The 17750-nt window shown below is 48.2% G+C and overlaps 1 protein-coding gene and 1 non-coding gene across 2 annotated transcripts; both read right to left on the bottom strand.

Moving 5' to 3' along the window:
• MIEF1 (mitochondrial elongation factor 1) lies at positions 1-9613 on the bottom strand. Its single transcript, XM_008931532.3, has 5 exons — positions 9239-9613; positions 7718-7866; positions 7396-7576; positions 5152-5414; positions 1-4232 (listed from the first exon to the last, which is right to left on the bottom strand). The coding sequence occupies exons 2-5, from the start codon at positions 7859-7861 to the stop codon at positions 3426-3428; spliced, it is 1395 nt and encodes a 464-aa protein (XP_008929780.1). The 5' UTR covers positions 7862-7866; positions 9239-9613; the 3' UTR covers positions 1-3425.
• A 4754-nt stretch (positions 9614-14367) lies between these two features.
• Positions 14368-14439, bottom strand: TRNAC-GCA. Its single transcript has one exon. It is a non-coding gene; the product is annotated as a tRNA-Cys (tRNA).
• Between the last annotated feature and the right edge of the window lie 3311 nt (positions 14440-17750).

Here is a 17750-nt window from a genome sequence, read left to right as displayed (position 1 = left end):
TTACTGTGGAAAGTCATTTTATTTCAGAATTCCACGCACTCTGTCAGAGACCATGCACTTGGACTTTCCCCTTTGCAAATCCACAGCCTCCAGGCCTGGGAGAGATGGGGCATCATCTCTTCATTCTCACTGCGAGTTGCCCACATACTAAGAGCGAGGGCCCTGATGGCACCTTGCCAGAGGGCAGAAAGCAGCCTCCTGTTTCCCACGGGGGAAAATAAATCCATCTGACTTGAATGAATAGCAGTGGAGCTCAGCAGCAGTGAAACCCCACAGCTGAGCACATTGGTCCTCATCCTGTGGTTACAGGGAATAAGACAACAAGCTCACTGGAAGCTTGTGTGAGCTAAGCTATAGCAGAACACACCAAGACATTCTTGGAGCCCAGGCAGTAACCAGCTCAATACATGCCCTGGGTCTCTTACAATCAATCTGTCTCTGAGCCACTCTGCCAGGAAGGTGGCCTGGAGCTGCCCTTTTTACATTCAGCTTTAGGTTCTCCTGCTCTGTGCTACAGATTTGACTAGGAAGGAGCCTACCTATAGGTAAGACAGCCCTCCAGGCTGTACATAAACATGTGCACTGCATTTAATACTGAAAGGTGCCAGTTAGACTTTGCAACATTCTGTTTGACCCACAGGCTGGGTACAGCATTACTGTAAGTTTCCCGCATTCTTACCCTACACCTTCTTCCCTGCCCCTTATGCCTGACCCTGCTTTTAAAAGATTCCTAGTTGCAGTGTGTCCCTATGACCCATCACGTCTTTGGCCTTTGTTGAGACTGTCACTACCAGGGCAGCTATTGCCTGCTGTGGTGGCTGCGTGTAGGGAAGTGAGCATTTGCCTCCTGAGAACAGGCTTGTGGATAGCTCAGAGGAGGGCAAAATGAAGGGAAGATATGATGGAAGTGATTGAATTCAAGTGAAGTTGAGTAGTCTACAGAAAAGGCAAAAAGGCAGCTTCAGTCTCGATTTGATACACAAATTGAGCTCAATAGCAGCAAAAAATGGCCATAAAATATTAATTCATTAGGTTGCCAGGAAGAAGTAAAAGCTTTCATGTAAAAAATTCTATGTACAGATATATGTGTGACAACTGTTCTCAAGTCAGCTCAGACAGTGGTGTCTCCCTGTTCATATCTCACCTTTTTTTTGTATCTAGAGTTTTGATCACTTCCAACCACATTGCTGCTCATTTCTGTGTGAAGACCATGGTACTGGAATCAGCACCAAGAGAGCAGTGACATCATGCTGAAGAAATGAACTTTGGGGGAACTCCTGACAACCCAGATATTTTAATATTTTTGTTGACCTTCAAGTAATTAAAAAAGGGGAATTTCCCCCAGTAGCCTATAAGCTCCAAGTCCCATCTGTCTGCTTTTAGGGTAGGAAGGCTGACATCAGAAAGGCAATGGAGGCCAAGGAAAGGAAGAGGGGAAAAAATCTGGGAGCCAGAGTGAAGAGCAATCAACAGTTGACCAACACTGACTGCTGCAAAACTTACAAAACACACAGTCATACAAATGGGATTTCTGTTAACCTCTGATAGACTATAGACTTTATATACACACACAAACTTCAAAGTACACATCTGGCAGTCTAGAAAATACCAGTACCCTAAGGATTAAATAATTTAAAATGCAATGTTGTGTTATCACTGTTTACAGAATAGTATCTGACACATTGGCTAAAATGGACGGATTGTCCGAGAAAGATGCTCCCTCCCTCATCTCACCAGCACTGCCTCTAAAAAAAAACAAGGGCAAAAGACTTCCCTCTGTGGTTCAGCTCCTGAAATTCACCTTGAAACTTCTCTGTCAAAGAAGGGGGAAGTCCTGAGAAGAAGGGAGGAGAAAAGGATAAAGGGATTCCTGCTCCCTCCAAGCCCTAATGTTGCAGTAGCCCTCTCCATTGGCTAAGGAGGCTGGACAGTAAGGGAGGAAAAAAGCTGATAAAGTTGGGGAAAGGCAAGTATGTTTCTGTAACAATAGCTATGCTGGTCCTTTGAGATACACACAGAGCCCAGACTCGGGGGGACACCCTCTCTCCCCCTTTTTGCAGACAGCAGGCCGGATGGCTTAATGCAGAGTATACAGAGTCGACGGCCTGACAGTAGCCATAAACAAGAGTGGGCAGAAGGTGTGCCCTCACCAGCTTTCTAAGAGTATTGTAAATTGGGAGCACTGGAAAGTCAGCACATGGGAATGAGGAAGGGAGTGGACAGCCACAGTTCTGGGGAGGAGACTAAAACACACACAGAGCAGATGGCAAACCCGATACATCTCTAAATGCCAGCTCTGTATATGTACCCTAATACCAGTGTATGGGATAAAACCTTGCTGATGACATCAGTTCAGTTCTATCACCTTCACAGACTTGTAGCTGGTGAGAATCTGGCTTGTGTGTGCTTATCACAAAGCCCGTTGAGGCATGCAGTCTTGTTTCCACCTCCTGGTAAATCAGAACAGCCACAAGCTCCTGGGGAAACGATGAAAAAAACTAATCCCCATTCCCATATGTGTCTCTCCCACCCCTCCGCCAAAACCCATCCTCTCTTCCTTTACACCACAGACAGCGAAGGAGTTGCCTTGTTCTCCCAAGGCCATTCCCAGCAGATCTGGCTAGGCAGGAATGGCAAGCCCTGCTCCTTTGGCCTCATCACACAGCCAGACCACAAAGGTTCCTTCCTCCCCTATGACAGCTTTGATGAGAATTGCCCATACTGGAGGTTGTGTTGCAGCATACCAGACAAGCCTTAGCCCTTAATCCTGAACCCAGCTTGCAAAGGATGAGAAGGGTCTGTAGGAGCAGGTGGTGTGGGAATTCTCCTATTCCAAGCTCTACGGCCCTAAATACTGCCAGTGCAATTATGATCCACTCAGAAATACAAAACACAACCCTATTCAAAACATCTCACTCAGTCTGCCCTGCATGACTGGGTCAAAGAAAGGAGACAGTTTGGGACAGCAGAGAAAAAGAAACATGGGGCAAAGTCACACTGGAGGAAATTAAATGACCTCAATGCAAGTCTGCTAAAATTGTCATTGGATTTACCAGCCCAGTTCCACCTTCTTCAGACCAAAATGGACTCGCTGCAGTAAGTGTACTACAGAAGAAAGAAGTGCATAGTTTGGTTTATTTTTTTGGTAGACACTTCAGCAGAATTTATGTGAAGATCTTAGAGCTGCAGTTTTAGCCTCTCTTTCCTAGCCAATGGGTACCTGTTGGGGCAGAGATGGTGGAAATGGACCAGTAGCACCAATAAATTCAGTGGGAGCACCAACTCCACAGCAGGAATTACTAATGAACCAAAAGGAGGGAGTGGTGGAGAGAGAGAAGATAGGGAGAAGTGGAGGAGACATAATTCGCAGTAATCAAAGTCTGCATTGGCTAAACCCTATCAACACTTCCCTAGGTAAGGCCCCATTACGTCTGCAGCAAGACCTCTGGCTCTGACAGAGAGCTGTAGAGGGTGTAGCCCAACTCATCCACTTCTTCAGGGGTGAGCTCTGAAAACAAGTTCACCTTGGGGTTCAGAGCACTAGGGAGGACACCTGCCTCCAAGTAGCGGATCAACCCCTTCAGTGCCTGCAAGAAGCGATCAGCCAGCATGTCCTGGGACCAGTCAGACTCCTCCTGGGATAGGTGCAGGATGACATTGGTGAGCTGGCTGGCAGTGAGGTGACCCAGAGCTGGGTTTAACTTGCATACTGCTTTGAAGATCTTCAGGCACAAGCAACGGCAGCCAGAATCCCCCTGGTCCAGGGCCCGGAGGCGAGCCATTTCTGCTGGCCGCAGGCTCAGTCGCCACAAATTGTCATTCTGGGCCAATCGATGAGGTTTGGCAACAAGGACGATGTCACCCAGTGTCAGGGATGGTAGAAAGTCAATAAAAAGATGACGATCTGGATCATATTGAACTTCCAGCGTCAAATCTGCTGGGGGAGCTGCTGGACGGATCACATAGTCCAAGAGACTCCCAATTGCTGGCCAGTTGATGGAGCCAGCTACAACTTTCTCAAAGGTGTCTGCTACAGTTTTGGGAGAAAGGTAACCTCCCACCACACAGCGGTCCCAGTAGCTGCTCCCACGGGGAAAGTACTCTGGGTTTTCTCGACGCACCAAGTAGAAGCCAGGAATGTTCATGATAGTGTCCTCCCCAGGGATACACGACCACAGGTTCTGCTCCAGCATCAGAGGCACAATGAGCTGGATGTGGTCAGCTGTCACTACCTTTCACAAGAGAGAAAAGTCGGTAAGAACAAGCTTTCTCCCTCCACAGTCATTTTATTCACTATGTTTAGACAGCCTTCTGTCCGAAAGAACTTGGAATAAGGATTCAGCTGTCTCATTCTCCTCTCTGTGTGGGATTCACATCCTCCCTTTATTAAAAGGCATTCTGAAGGACTATTTTGGACTATCAGTGGGATAATATAATAATATAACCCAAGCTAGTGCTTACGTGGTATGTACTATTTAGAGACCTGACATGGACTGCATAAAGATGAATCATTTTGCCTCATATGCTGCCTAAGTCAGCTGCTCGGATGTGAGATGCAGCTGGCCTAGGGCACAGCAACGCTACATGACAATTTAAAACAGGAGGCATGAAGTATTAAGTTTCTAGACAAGCTTAGGTTGCCATGGTTTAATGATGCCATGCTACAGATAGGTACACTGCCCTCACCTGGTCTGCCACATTGTTCGGAAATAGGTCATTAAAGATCCCTTTTTACCAATGCGATTAAGATCCCAGATTTAAGTTTCACTGGCCCCCTGACACTCCATTCCAGAGCTCTGACTCATACAAAGAAGTGTGCCTCTAAATCACTCACTATAGCTATGGGTATCTTGGAGATATTGTAGCAGGGACTGCTGGCCAATCTAGTCTGTCATTCATTTAAAAAAAAAAAAAAAAAAAAAAAAAGGAAAAAAAGAGTAGGGAAGACAACACCAGAGCAGCCTGGTCATGCCAGTTCAAACAGCACTGCAGAAATCAACACTTGGCTCCACAGTGGGAAAGGGGACCTTATTTAGGGGCCTTATTACTGAGAAATGCTATGCTGAGCCAGCACTGCCAACTGGGAAGCCTGAAATGCTCCTGCTTAGTCAGCCTTCTGAATAAGGACCCAGCACAGGGCCTAGGAATTACCTGCAGGTCATCGTAGAGGCTGCCGCTGAGGTACATGTCCCGCAGGGGCATGTCCGGCAGCTTGGCACGGAGGAAGCTGCGCAGCTCCGCACAGATATCCACGGCTGCCTGCTTGGCCCGAGCCTGCTCATCCGCTGGGATAGCCACCTTCCTCCGGTAATAGGCAAAGAGCTTCTCTTGCAGAGACAGACGAAGGCGGGACTTTTTCAGCTCCAGTTGACTCCTCCTGGCAGATGGCTTGGGCTTTGTAGGTTGAAAGAAGTCTGCAAGACAGAAGGAAAACTGTTGATCATCTGCAGTATCTCACTGTGAAGCGTTTCGCAGAGGGAAATCTGCGGCGTGGAAGTGCAGCCTCCTAGGTCTCAAAAAGCTCTCAGAAGACACTTTGCATGCTTTACACAGGTACCAGTCAAAAGGGAGGTGTTGAGAAACTTCAAAAGATGGTACTATGAGCATCAAAACAGATAAAACAAATTACTAGATTTGGAATTTCACCAGAATAAGATTAATATTGTGCACAAGGAAGTAATTTTAATGGCCATATGGGCAGCATCTCAGCTCAATTTCAAAAATTCAGTGCTATTACCAGTTCAGAAGCTTTTAACATGATGCCAAACCAGTGGACAAAACACTCTTGAACAACCATCACAATCTCTCTAAGTTTTTAACATTGTAAGAGACTATAACAAATTACCAGCCAACCCCAGTCCTGACAGGGTATCAGATCAGAGAAGATCATGCCACCTGGAAATGAAATAGTTGTTGGGAGTCTGATCAGCACAGTTATCAGGATGAGCTGACAGATCTTGGGGCCATCCCAGCTCAAGCAATCATAGCTCCAATGAAAACCTCCCTCAAACCTTCAATGGCCGAAGAACCAAGAGCCCACTCTGAGGCACAGTACAGCTACACAAGGCTTTATGCTGCCATCTGAGTTATTAAGCAACGTCTGACCTGCACAGAGGCTCTAAGACCCTTTTTTTCTGACTGCTTTCCCAAAGAAATAAGACAATGCTTTCTATCTGTCTTTCAGATTTCTCTTGGTATGGACCAAGAGTTTCAGAAGTTACCGATGAGAGTTAAGGAAGAGTTGAGGATCTAAGAGGTCTTTGGAAGGACTGTGGTACTTAAAGGGTGCAGAAGAAAACCCCCAAGTCAGTGGCCCCACTAAGGCAACCAGCTGTTGCAGATTCATTTGGCAATGGGTGTTTGGCCACAAGTGGAATGCTGACTAAGCTGAACACAGACCCATCTCGCCCAACCTCAGCAGCTGCTGCCTCTTGTCCCACTGAGTTCTTTTGGAAAGATTTGAGCTTTCCTGTGAAAAGGAAATAGCCCACAAAACCACAGAAAACTGGATTTCATTGCCTGAAAAAAATTATTTTTCAATAAGGAATTTTACTTTTAATTTAAGAATGCAAGACGCCACCATCAATGTTTTTATTCCTCAATGCTTTGGGGACTCCAATCAAATTATCTAGACCTCACTTAACACAGTTATTTAATGTTTCCTCAGCAGAAAATCTATTACTATCTTGAAGCTGACTTGCTCACAGAGAATCTGAAAATCAAGCTAAAAGCTAGATTCTGATTTTTAGTTTAAATCTCCAAGTGTAAATCTCTTGAAGTGACCAGGGATAGAAAGTAAAACTGGTGAGAAAAACCAACCAAATATATAACAAACACTGTTGGACTCTAAATGACTTATTATTCCACTCAGAAAGAAGACTTTTTATAGCCTGATGAAGACCAACTCAGTGATGAGCAGCAGTAAACAGGGAAATGCCATTACGGAAGTTATTTGAAAGATGGTAGAAATAATATAGGAAATACTCTTATAAATTGCTAGTACATTCACAATGGGAATATTTCCCCCTTAAAAAGAAACAAACAAACTGGAATGGCCCAAAGAAAGGCAACGAAGAGCTTGAAAGGAATGGAATGGCTTTTTATCAGCAAAGATTGAACAGATTAGTATTCAGATTCAAAAATTAAAACCAGAGAGAGAGTAAAGCTTAACAACATGAAGTCATGAGGGAAATGAAGAATGCAAATAAATGATTATTATTCACTAGTTGCTAATGTGACTCCTGATTCCTGAAGTTACCAGAGGAGCTGCTTAAAAGAAAAGTGTCAAAATCCTGGGACAAACAGAATATTTTCTTTCCTGCATTCCTTTAAACAAATACAGGATTTATGGGCCTGGATGGTTCTGTACCGCAGGAGTATGACCGTGCTCTGTACCTGCATCAGCAGCTGAAGGATCAGTGGGAAGAGTCTGCAGGGAGCGGCTGAGGCTGGTCTTCATGTCCTGGGTCAGCAAGCGTGAGGAGGAGCCCAGCCAGTTTGGCTCTTCCCAGCTTCTCTTTCCCGACTGGCTCAAGCGAGTGGGGCTGCTGGGAGCGCTGATTGCCCGGTCGTACATCTAAACCAACATTACCAGGAACAGTTTGAGTCTCTAAGGGCCCAGGACCTGCATTTTACCCCGTACCGTGTCTTTTTATTTCCCCCTCCTTCCTCCCAGTGCCCCGTGCTCCGGCCCCAGCGCGCTGCCCTGCCCACTCACCCGCTTGACGGCCAGCGTGGCGATGCCCAGCATGGCTGCTCCGCCCACGCCCAGCACCAGCCGGGCGTTGGACAGCACGAAGTCGATGGCTGTGCCGATCCCGTTGTCATCCTTTTTCCCTTTGCGCTGCCCAGCGCCTGCCATTTTACCTGGAGGGGGCAGGAACGTTAAACAGATGGGTCAAAACACGCAGCCCTGACAGCTCACTCCCTTCTCCCCCACCTCACACCCACGGCTCTTGGGGTCTCAGCACAGAGCCATAGGAAGAGACCACCTAACCCTGCAGCCTCTTTAATCATGTTCCCTCAAGGAGCTGCTTGTTCCCAGTCATGCCAGGACAGTAGTGACCAAGCCCTGCAATGACAGCATTTCTTTGCTTCCAGTAACATTCATTACCTGAAGGAAAACATTCAAATTTGATATGGGGTTTCTAATCACTGAAGCAGGTTTAATAAAAGAATGTAGGGCTTAATTCCACAATATTTTATAATAAAATCCTGCATATTATGGAGAACTCTATGACCATTACGGTATTTTCCTTCTAGTTTGGACTTGTCAACAAAAGCATGGCCAATTTATTTACTAATTCTCTGAGTGTAATTTTGCTCACAGACAGGGAGATACAGGGATGGTTAGCTGCTTGTCTATAACAAATCAGAATCTTCCCAAGAGCTGACAGGTGGTCTCAAATTAATTTCTGCATAATGGCTGATCTCAGATACTTCAAAAACACCCAAGAAACAACAATAGAGACCATAATGCACCATAAAGGGAACAACTCCCTTGCTTTCACTGGACATTTATTCCTGCCCTTAAGGCTGGTGGGTTTTGACTCTCAGACAAACAATGTATAACATTAACACTAATATTTTCTTACACGTGTACTTTTGTATTCTTTGATTCCCAATTCACCTAACCTTGAGATTTAATTAAAGAGTCTCTCTGGCCAACACAGCCTCAAGCTGCAGCAAGGAAGGTTCAGGCTGGACATCAGGAGAAAATTCTTCACAGAAAAGGTGATCAGACATTGGAATGGGCTGCCCAGGGAGGTGGCAGAATCACCGTCCCTGGAGGTGTTTAAGGAAGGACTGGATGTGGCACTGACTGCCTTGGTCTAGCTGATGTAGTGGTGTTCGGTCGTTTGTTGCACTTGATGGTCTCAGAGGCCTTTTCCAGCCTAACTGATTCTGTAAAACCCACCTTGGCACCACTGTACCTGTAGGTGGATCCCCAGTCAACCTACATGAAAACAACCAGGAAACTCTTCCAACATGACTTGAGATCTATTTTCTGAGTCAGTTCCAAAGGTTCTCAGCCTGCCTGCTTGCCTGACTTGGGTGGTTTAAAACTGCCTCTTGGTTTTTCCAAATCCAAGCTACAGTCTCAGGAGGAATGTTCCTGCCTGAATGAACCAGGAATACAGTCACTTGTGATTGCCAGGCAGAAAACACAGTGCACCTTCACAAAGCTCGCTGTAACAGCAGCATGAAGAACACAGTGATATCATTGTAAATGACCTACCTGTGACCTAATGCATTTGTGAAAAGAACAGGAGAGCCCTCCTGGTGTGCCCGTGGAAGCACCTTCCAGGCTTCTTCAAGACAGTGGTGTGCAGTGAGTGTTAATCATCTCTTCTGCTTGGCGAGGTTGTTTTGGAAAGAAGAGGGAAGTAAGTGGGGCCAGTGGGAGCTGCTACGGGGAATCTCTACACCAGGCCGCCGAGCCCGCTCTGCAGGAACGCCTGCCCCTTCTCCAGCTGCCTCTCCTTGTCCTCCGGGCGCTGCAGCCCCTGGTTGCGGCGGAACTCGCGGCGGACGGTGGCCAAGTAGAAGTCGCGGTCGGTGTAGCGCAGGGCGCGGCCGCGGCGCAGCAGGGCCCGGTACAGCGCCAGCACCGCCCCGCGGGACCACGCGGCCATCGGGGCAACCGTGCGGCGCGGGCGGGCGACCTGTGGAGGAAGGACCGAGGAGGGATCCCAGTCAGCTCTTCCCTCCCCCCGAGAGGCACCGGCGCCGCGCCTTCCCGGCTTCGTTGCCAGGCCTCGGGAAGGGCCGGGGCCCGCCTCTCTAACGACTCCGCGGTTAACGGCTCGCCGAAGAGGGTCCTTCTCGCAGCACCTGGTCCCGAGGGCCGGGGGAGGCGGGCGGCGGCGCCGCAATCACCGACGGGCCCGGGCCCCGGGCGTGGGGTCGCATACCGGTGCCTCCCGGCGCCGCTTCACGGGGTCACCCGGCAGGCGCGGCCCTTCCGCTTCCGGGGGCCGCGCTCCGCGCTGCCGCAATCGCACGCGAAGCCCCGGCGGGTGGCCGGGCGCCCGTGCTTGCGCGGCGCTGTCGCCCCCTGGCGGCGGGGAGGAACTTGCGGCGCGCGGGGCACCCGCGGCCAGCGCTTGCCCGCGCCGCTTCCCGCCGGGAAGGGGACCCAGCTGGCAGGCACGGGCTCCCCGGGATGATCGGGCGGCCCGGTTCCCGTGTCCGGGCAGCCGGGCAGGCATCAAGAGGGTTTTCCTTTTGTCGTTCTGGCTGAGACGCGCCTGAATGCCACCAAATGTTCATGTGAGAAAGGGGAGCGCTGGTCGCGCCGCAGCGAGTGACACCCACAGCACAGAGCGCCAGGGCTGAGCGTGCCGGCTGCCGGGGGAGCGCAGCGGGAGAAGATTCCTTTGGTGCTCCAGGGTCACAGAACCACAGAATCAGTTAGGCTGGAAAAGACCTCTGAGACCATCGAGTCCAACCCATGACCAAACAACACCATGTCAACTAGACCATGGCACTCAATGCCACATCCAGTCTTTTCTTAAACACCTCCAGGGATGGTGACTCCACCGCCTCCCTGGCAGCCCATTCCATATGTCTGATCACCCTTTCTGTAAAGAAATTTCTCCTGATGTCCAGCCTAAACATCCCCTGGCAAAGAGCAGGGTTAATGCTGTGTGTCTCAAGGTACCTCTGACTACCCTGATGCTTTCTAGAGAATAATTTATCTAATTCAAGCTCCTTATCTTTATCTCCAAGGAACCCCAAGGCCTAGCCTGGAAGTCTCAAGGGCTCTAGGAGAAGAGCAGTATCTGGCAGCCTCTCTGGGGTCTGCCTGAACTAATAGAAGGAACCTCCTGAAGCCAGAACCTTTGCCCCCTCTGTCTGGGTGCAAATCTCCCTTTTCCGTTCTCATATTTTCTACTATATGGCTACTGTGAGGCATGTATATATTCCTCCTTAGCTGTCTCCTCCTCCCCAGGTCCTACCAAATTATAAAACATTACCACATATGCCATGCCTCCCCTGGGAGAGAGGGTGAGAGAAAGAGCAAACCGTGTGTGACAGAGGAGAGCCACATCACTTCACACACTTCTCAGCGACACCAGATATGACAGTGATAGAACTGAATAGGAAGAAAACCAGAATCTCCGGACTGGCTCACTCTGTGCCAATCTCCTCTTGTTCATTTCCTTTCTGAGATAAACAACCCCAATCATTTTGATCTCTCTTTGTGAGCAAATTTGCCATGCCCCTAATCAGCTCTTTCTGAGAAAGGCTTACTTGAACTGCAGACAGTATTCCCAGAGAGGCCATGCTAGTGATTTACATAATAGCATTATCATATTTTCCATATTATTCTCCTTCTTCTTTCTGCATGCTAATATTTTTTTTAACCTGCAGCTACTCACAGAATCAGGGGTTGTGTGACATCCAGATTCTTTCTTGAGTTGCTAGAGAACATCTGGAGCTTTGTAATTCTTACACACAATTTGTTTTCTGACTTTGCACGTGCCCAGTTAAACCTTGGCAAACGTGTGGTGTTGCCCATTTGCCACATTTGCATTTTACTCAGTCCTTTCTGATTTCCTCAAGAGTAAATAGCTTTGAGTCATTCTTCAAAAATGTTTGGTATATTGCTCATCTTTGTTTCCAGATCATCAGTTCATATACTGGGCATTCCAGGACCTCAGAGGCAGCGTTCATATTCCCTACCCTTAACCTGCTGCCAGAATGAAAATCAATCTTTGAACTTTCCTCCCAGCTTCTGGCCTCCTCCTTGGGTTGTTAATCCACAGAAATACTTAACACAACAGGGTTCTGTCACCTCTGGGCAGGTGTGCTGATGGGCCCAGTCTCCAAAACTCTCAAGTATGGATCAAAACTGGAGCAGCTCCATGTGGCAACCCCCTGATGTACTACAAATGGGATCTGCTGGATCAGGCTGCTCAGTGATGGACTTCCCTTGCTGCCCTCCTTGCTGCCCTGCAGCCAAGGACTGTGGGCCTCCATAAGTGCCCCCTCCCCAGCCTGGCCCCCTTGGCTTGTGCTTATTCTGGTGTTTTTCTCCGTTCTTTTCCCCCTCAGGCTGTCTGCCAGCTCCCGGGCCCCTTGCCAGCAGCTGCATGCGCGTGTTGTGAACTACTCCACCCACACAAAACTGCCCCAGCCCCTCCATGGAGGTCACTCTCTGTGCCCACTGCCCGATGTGGACTCCCCACGCCTACACTGAACGAGTGTTCAACCTGCCCCTCCTGCCTTGTAAGGAGGAGGGTGAGTGCAACAGCAGAGCAGCACATGACACCAACGCCATCCCAGCTGCCTGAGAGCGCCAGACCTCTGGTGACACGGTGGGCGTTGTAAACTTGAACTATGCCTTGAGACAATGAAGCAACATCCCCACTCTCTCCAGTGTTTCCCAACCCAGTCAGCTCCTCTGCTGACCCACTACATGCAGCTGTGCCAGTGAGGACACACCCAGCACCCCCAAAACTTGTGCTGCCCTGATGGGATACTGGCCCTAGCACCCCATTGCCTCCAGAACCCTGTTGCTTGGTGGCTTCTTTGCCCATGGACTCACTGGGAATGGGGTTCCCCCTGTGATTCCAGCCTGTGTTCCTGTAAGAAAGGGAATTTACTTGCCCCAGTGGGGCAAAGTGCAGAGAGGAGGGGGCACACCTCCACTGTGCTCCTGGAGAACAGTAACGACCTTTGTTTCCCCAAATGACTGAGTTTGTGAAATATCAAAGGCAGCATGTGTGGCAGGGCACAGTAACCCATGCTGGTACTTGGGATAAAGCTAAGACATTCCCCCAGACCCTGCCTCCTTGGAAGTCTCCAGAGCTGCCACTCCTGTGACAGTCTTCTCATGATTGCAGCCAGTCCTGCCACTCAAGCAGCCACTGCCACAGGCTTTAATGGCCACCAAAAGCAGCAAATGGATGGCCCCAAGCCTGGTTTGCAGCCTCTGCTTCTGGGACTCAAGTGCCACGCCCATTTTGCAAGGGCAGGACCATTACCAGCCAGGGAGACATCCCTGTGCTGCCTGCCACCTCCCTTGGCAGCAGAGGTGAATGTGACCCTCAGAGCTGCAAATGGCATCTTGGAGGGGCTCTGCGGGGATGGAAAACAAACTGTGCTTGGAAACAGAAGGCTGGCCTCCTAGAGGAGACCGAAAACAGTTCTAAGATGCGAGAGGGAAGATGGGTAGTGACCCACCAATGCCATCTAAACTTGGGCTTAACATCCTTAATGTCTTTTAGTAAATGGACCTTGCAGGAGGCCTTTTGGCAGTCTCACCCTGTTCAACAGTCTTCTCTTTCATTGCAGCCCTATTTCTTCACTTTTCTCGAGAAATCGCAAGGATTAATGACATTTGGGCTCCTGCTCTCCAGCTGCAACAAGCCAGGAGGGGCAGAGGGCCAAGGGTGGCCACATGGCTTCATTTCCTGAACCCCCAGCAGCTTTGATGCTGAGTGCATGTGGAAAGGAAGATGGATGGTGAGGGAGGAGAGACCGCTGGTACGCAGCCACCTTTCAAGGAGCATTCCTGATTTACAGCCGAGACCCAGATTTTAGTACAGACAGTAACTATCCACCCTGGGGAGCCATGCTCATGGTATGTTTTAGACAGGGCAAAGAAGGGAGAAGTCCTAGCCTTCCTGCAGCTGAAGTGGGTCTTTTCAGCTCCCCAGATTCCAGCCCTGCAGCCCAAGGTGCTCGAACACTGCCAGCAGCAAGTGGTCTGTGTGATGCAGAGCTGCTGCCCCTGCAAGGGGCTGCACAAAGTCACTGAGGAGGCTCAGTTTTATTACCCAACAAATTGAAATTGCTGCTGTGGTATTTTTACTATTGGTCTGTGCCCAGCTTCAGTCTTACTACAACTCATGTTTCTTCAACCAAATTTCCCCATGGCTGGGTTTGTTGGGGATTTTTCTCGTTACCCCCAACTAATAAAATTCCAACCCCATTTTTCACTTTGCACCAGCTGCATGCTGCAGGAGATTTACAGAGCCATTCAGAGACCCTGCTTTTGAGAGTGCTGTTATCCTCGCAATTCTGTGTCACTCCGACAGCCTCGTGGGCCTTCTACAGTGTGTGTGTCTGCAGAGATCAGAGAGCTTGCAGCTGGTGGTACCACCTCAGGCTTTCTTGTGCTCCTTCACATGCTGCAATGAGGTTCTCCCAGTATGAACATGGGACTTTGGTTTGTGTAAGGTGTTATCTGGACTCCCAGTATCACATGGGGTTTGGTCCCGTTTCACAGATTATTCTGAGCTGGAAGGGATCTGCATCCAACTCTTAAGGGAATGGCCTGTACAGGGATTGAACACATGACCTTGGTGTTATTGGCACCTCACTCTAACCAACTGAGCCAATCTCAGGTAGCAAAGAAGGGGGCACCCAGATTTGAGCCAGGGACCTCTTGATCTGCAGTCAAATGCTCTACCACTGAGCTATACCCCCCCCTTTGTACAGACCTACAACCTGAGAAGGGCACAGCTACTATATCCTGCTGCTCCTCTTCTTTTTCCAGGTAAAGGCACCTATTGCACATCTTATCTCATTAAGTCACAGGTCCTTAGACAGATTTATTTCTGCCCCATTTTGGGAAATCTACCTGGTTTTGGTTTTGCAGTAGTCTGATATTTCACTTCTGGGTAACAGTTTGAGTCAAATGCTTTAAAAACACTGTGAAGCAAACAGAAATGGGTAGATGTTTTCTACCTTCTTTTATTTTTGTGTGTGTGCCTGGTTCTTAGTAAGTGTCTGAGGGGAAAAAAAAAGAAAGATATGACTGATGATTTGTTGCTCTTTCTTTGGAAAAGGTCCAGACTATAGAACAGGGCTAAAATGCCAGGAAACAGTTTGCTGCATAGAGGCAGGCTTATATTATTTGATTTTATACATTCCCTGGGTAGCATATTTTCTTTAATTTGAGATCCTGGAGAAGTCATTTTAGATCTTTATTCAACACAGCTTATTTGCTCTTCTTCTCAGTTTTCCTTATTTTTAGAAAGGTGAAGCATGTTCCCAAATTAAATTGTTTCTGGGATGGACCTCAGCCAAGAGGATCCATGGTTCAAGCTGTAAGGCACAGGAAACATAAGAGTAAAACAATGGAGTTTTATATTGTGTTTCGTTTGGCAGGGTGAGGAGAGATATGGCCTTGAAAAATTTGCAGTCTTACATAGCTATAGTATATTTCAAAAGACAGTAAGGACTACTTTCACTTCTCACTTCGCTTAAAAAAAATAAGCACACCCAGAAATGCTAGAAATGTGGGATTGCCAGATTCTCCTTAGTTCCGAGAAAAGGTTTGTGTTTGGGGATCTTGGAGATGCTTACAGTAACATCCCAAATATTAGCTAAAGTGGGCTGATCCTCTACCCTTTTGCTGATGTGCTTGTCCCTGCTGCAGCTACCAAGGCAGAGCTTGCAGCAGCCTGGCCCCAAGCCAGGCTCCTCTCCCTAGCGTCCATGGATTATATTCCTTATGTCAGCCTCTCATTTCAGTGACCCGGAGATCCTTCTCCAGATGGGACAGTTTTGCACAGTTCCTCTGAGGTTGTTTTGCAGCGACAGAGCAAAGCCCTGCAAAGCTCGCTCCCAGGTGAAAGTTTGACACACGGTGCCCGTGAGCCACAAGAAAATGTGCCACTGCCAGGGAGCAAGAACGTGCCTCCCTTCTGCCATGGCTGTGGCCAAATCCCCTCTGTCACAGTGCTCTGGAAAGCAGGGCAGCCAGTGCCTGCAGCTGCGGGCATGTGAGCATGAAGCCATTTGCTGGTGACACTCTCTAGGGCTGGGATGACTCTCCCTGGCTGCTCCACGGGCTGCCTGCCAGCCAGCTGAGACCTCACTGCTCCCCCAGCTGAGCCACTAAAGCAGCAAGATTTAAAAACATAATATAAAACTGGACTAATAATTAAAAATTAACTGTCCCTGCTAAACAGCATATTAAAATGTATCCTTACACAGGGAACAAATGTCTCCGAGCAACAAAAGCAAACAACCAGCAAGCCAGGGTCTGGTATCTCCTTTCCAGCTTTCTGAAAGGGTAAGTTTATATTGAAGTCACTTTTTTTCCAAGCACTCTGGTGTTTGGAAACAGCACGTCAGTTTCTGTACCAGCTAACCTGCTGCAGGCATCGATTGAGAGTCAGCTGGAGCCAGACCCTCCAGGAGCCAGGGATGGAGAGTCCGCCACAGCCTCGGTTCCCATCAAGCAGTGTCGCATGGTGCCCGTGATGAGCACCACAAATCTCTGAACAACGGTGAGAGCTTCAGGGGAACAACTTATTTCCAAGGCAGGTCACGCCAGAGCTCCTCCATGATCCATCGCCCCATCTGACATCTGTTGGGGCACTGCAATTCTGCAAAACACAGGATTTACGTAGCGTTGGATGGTTTGCACGCTCCTGGTTCAATTTGGTGCTTAAGGCTCCATATCCATATCTAGGATGCATCTAGATCCCTTTTGGCATGTTGAAGGACTCTCTGAGAGATGGTATATAGGGCTGGTGGTGGAGCCACATGCTCCCTGCACTCCGCAGACCGTCAGCACTGCTCCTGCAGATGAGGGTCTCCACAGCAGACTGTTTGCCCAAGAGTCAACCCTTCTCTCAAAGACTCCTGCAGCAAAAGCTTGTGCTTTCTGGGGAAAAAAGTCCTGGGTTCAGTCAATGCCTTCTTTTAAAACCTTGCAAGAAATGAAAGAAATGCCATTTAGGTTACTTCTTAAAATAATATAAATGTCAGTGAAGATTTTGTGTTGGAGGCAATTAAAATAACGTGGGAGAACCTTTGACCTAGTCATGTCTCATTTTTTAAACTCTCTCACTAAACTGCCATTGGTCTATACTTTCCCTCTTGAAAAACTGAATTTCAGGCACGTTGGCCATTATCTATTTTTAGATTATTCCCTGTTCAGGCACAAAAATACAGTCATTGCTGTGAATGCTAAAAATTCTTAATAGAAAATTTTGTTAATTTTGGGTGGCATGTTTATTTCAGGCCCTTTCAGCAATGCTCAACACAAGCCACTAGTTTGGTAAGAGACCCTTCCACAAGAGGAGAATTGAAAACATTAGGCTGACATGGAAGGCAGAAAGAAGAGGGGGATGCATTGGAGCTAATGTTTATGAGGAAACTAACCTATGATGTTTACAGTCACTATCTTAGAACCTGAAGTCTAAGACACTTAAAAGGTAAGAAATGAAATGGCAGTAGATGGCACATGAGCTTACCAAAGGCACTTTAGAGGTTGGATGTTTAGAAGGATTCAGAGCAGGATCAGGCTTTGATACCAAGTAATGGGAACAGCCAAAACTATGTTAGACAGGTTTAAAAATAAACTAAAACAAGGAGGTCATGTGCCAGAGAGGTATTTCTGCAATGGGGAGGTTTAATTTGGGGCTTCAGGATTTCCAGTGCTTTACTTAGAAAAAGGGACGTATCCAAGAGAGCAAAGATGGTGTCAAAATACCATTTCATGAGCAGGTGACGTTGGTTCTCCCATCCACCAGCTCTTCTGAGAGCCACTTAGCAGCCATTGTTCCCCACTCTTATGCCTTTACATGTTTATATTGACTTAACATGCAGAAGATTAGGTCTGACCTGGGCCCACAAAATCAGCAATCAGTCTCCAAACCAGCTGGGCTCCCCCTTAATCTCCCTTCTTGGGAACAGTGTTCCACTAAGATTGGGAGGCTCCCTCACTCCATTTTCCAACAGTCCCTCCACGAGGCAATCAGAAATAAAAGGTGTCACACACA

Source organism: Manacus vitellinus, unplaced genomic scaffold (assembly GCF_001715985.3).
Source record: "Manacus vitellinus isolate BGI_N305 unplaced genomic scaffold, ASM171598v3 scaffold_5_pilon, whole genome shotgun sequence".
Classification (NCBI taxonomy): domain Eukaryota; kingdom Metazoa; phylum Chordata; class Aves; order Passeriformes; family Pipridae; genus Manacus; species Manacus vitellinus.
The sequence above is the reverse complement of the archived record's forward strand: the minus strand, read 5'-3'. Positions and strand labels throughout refer to the sequence as shown.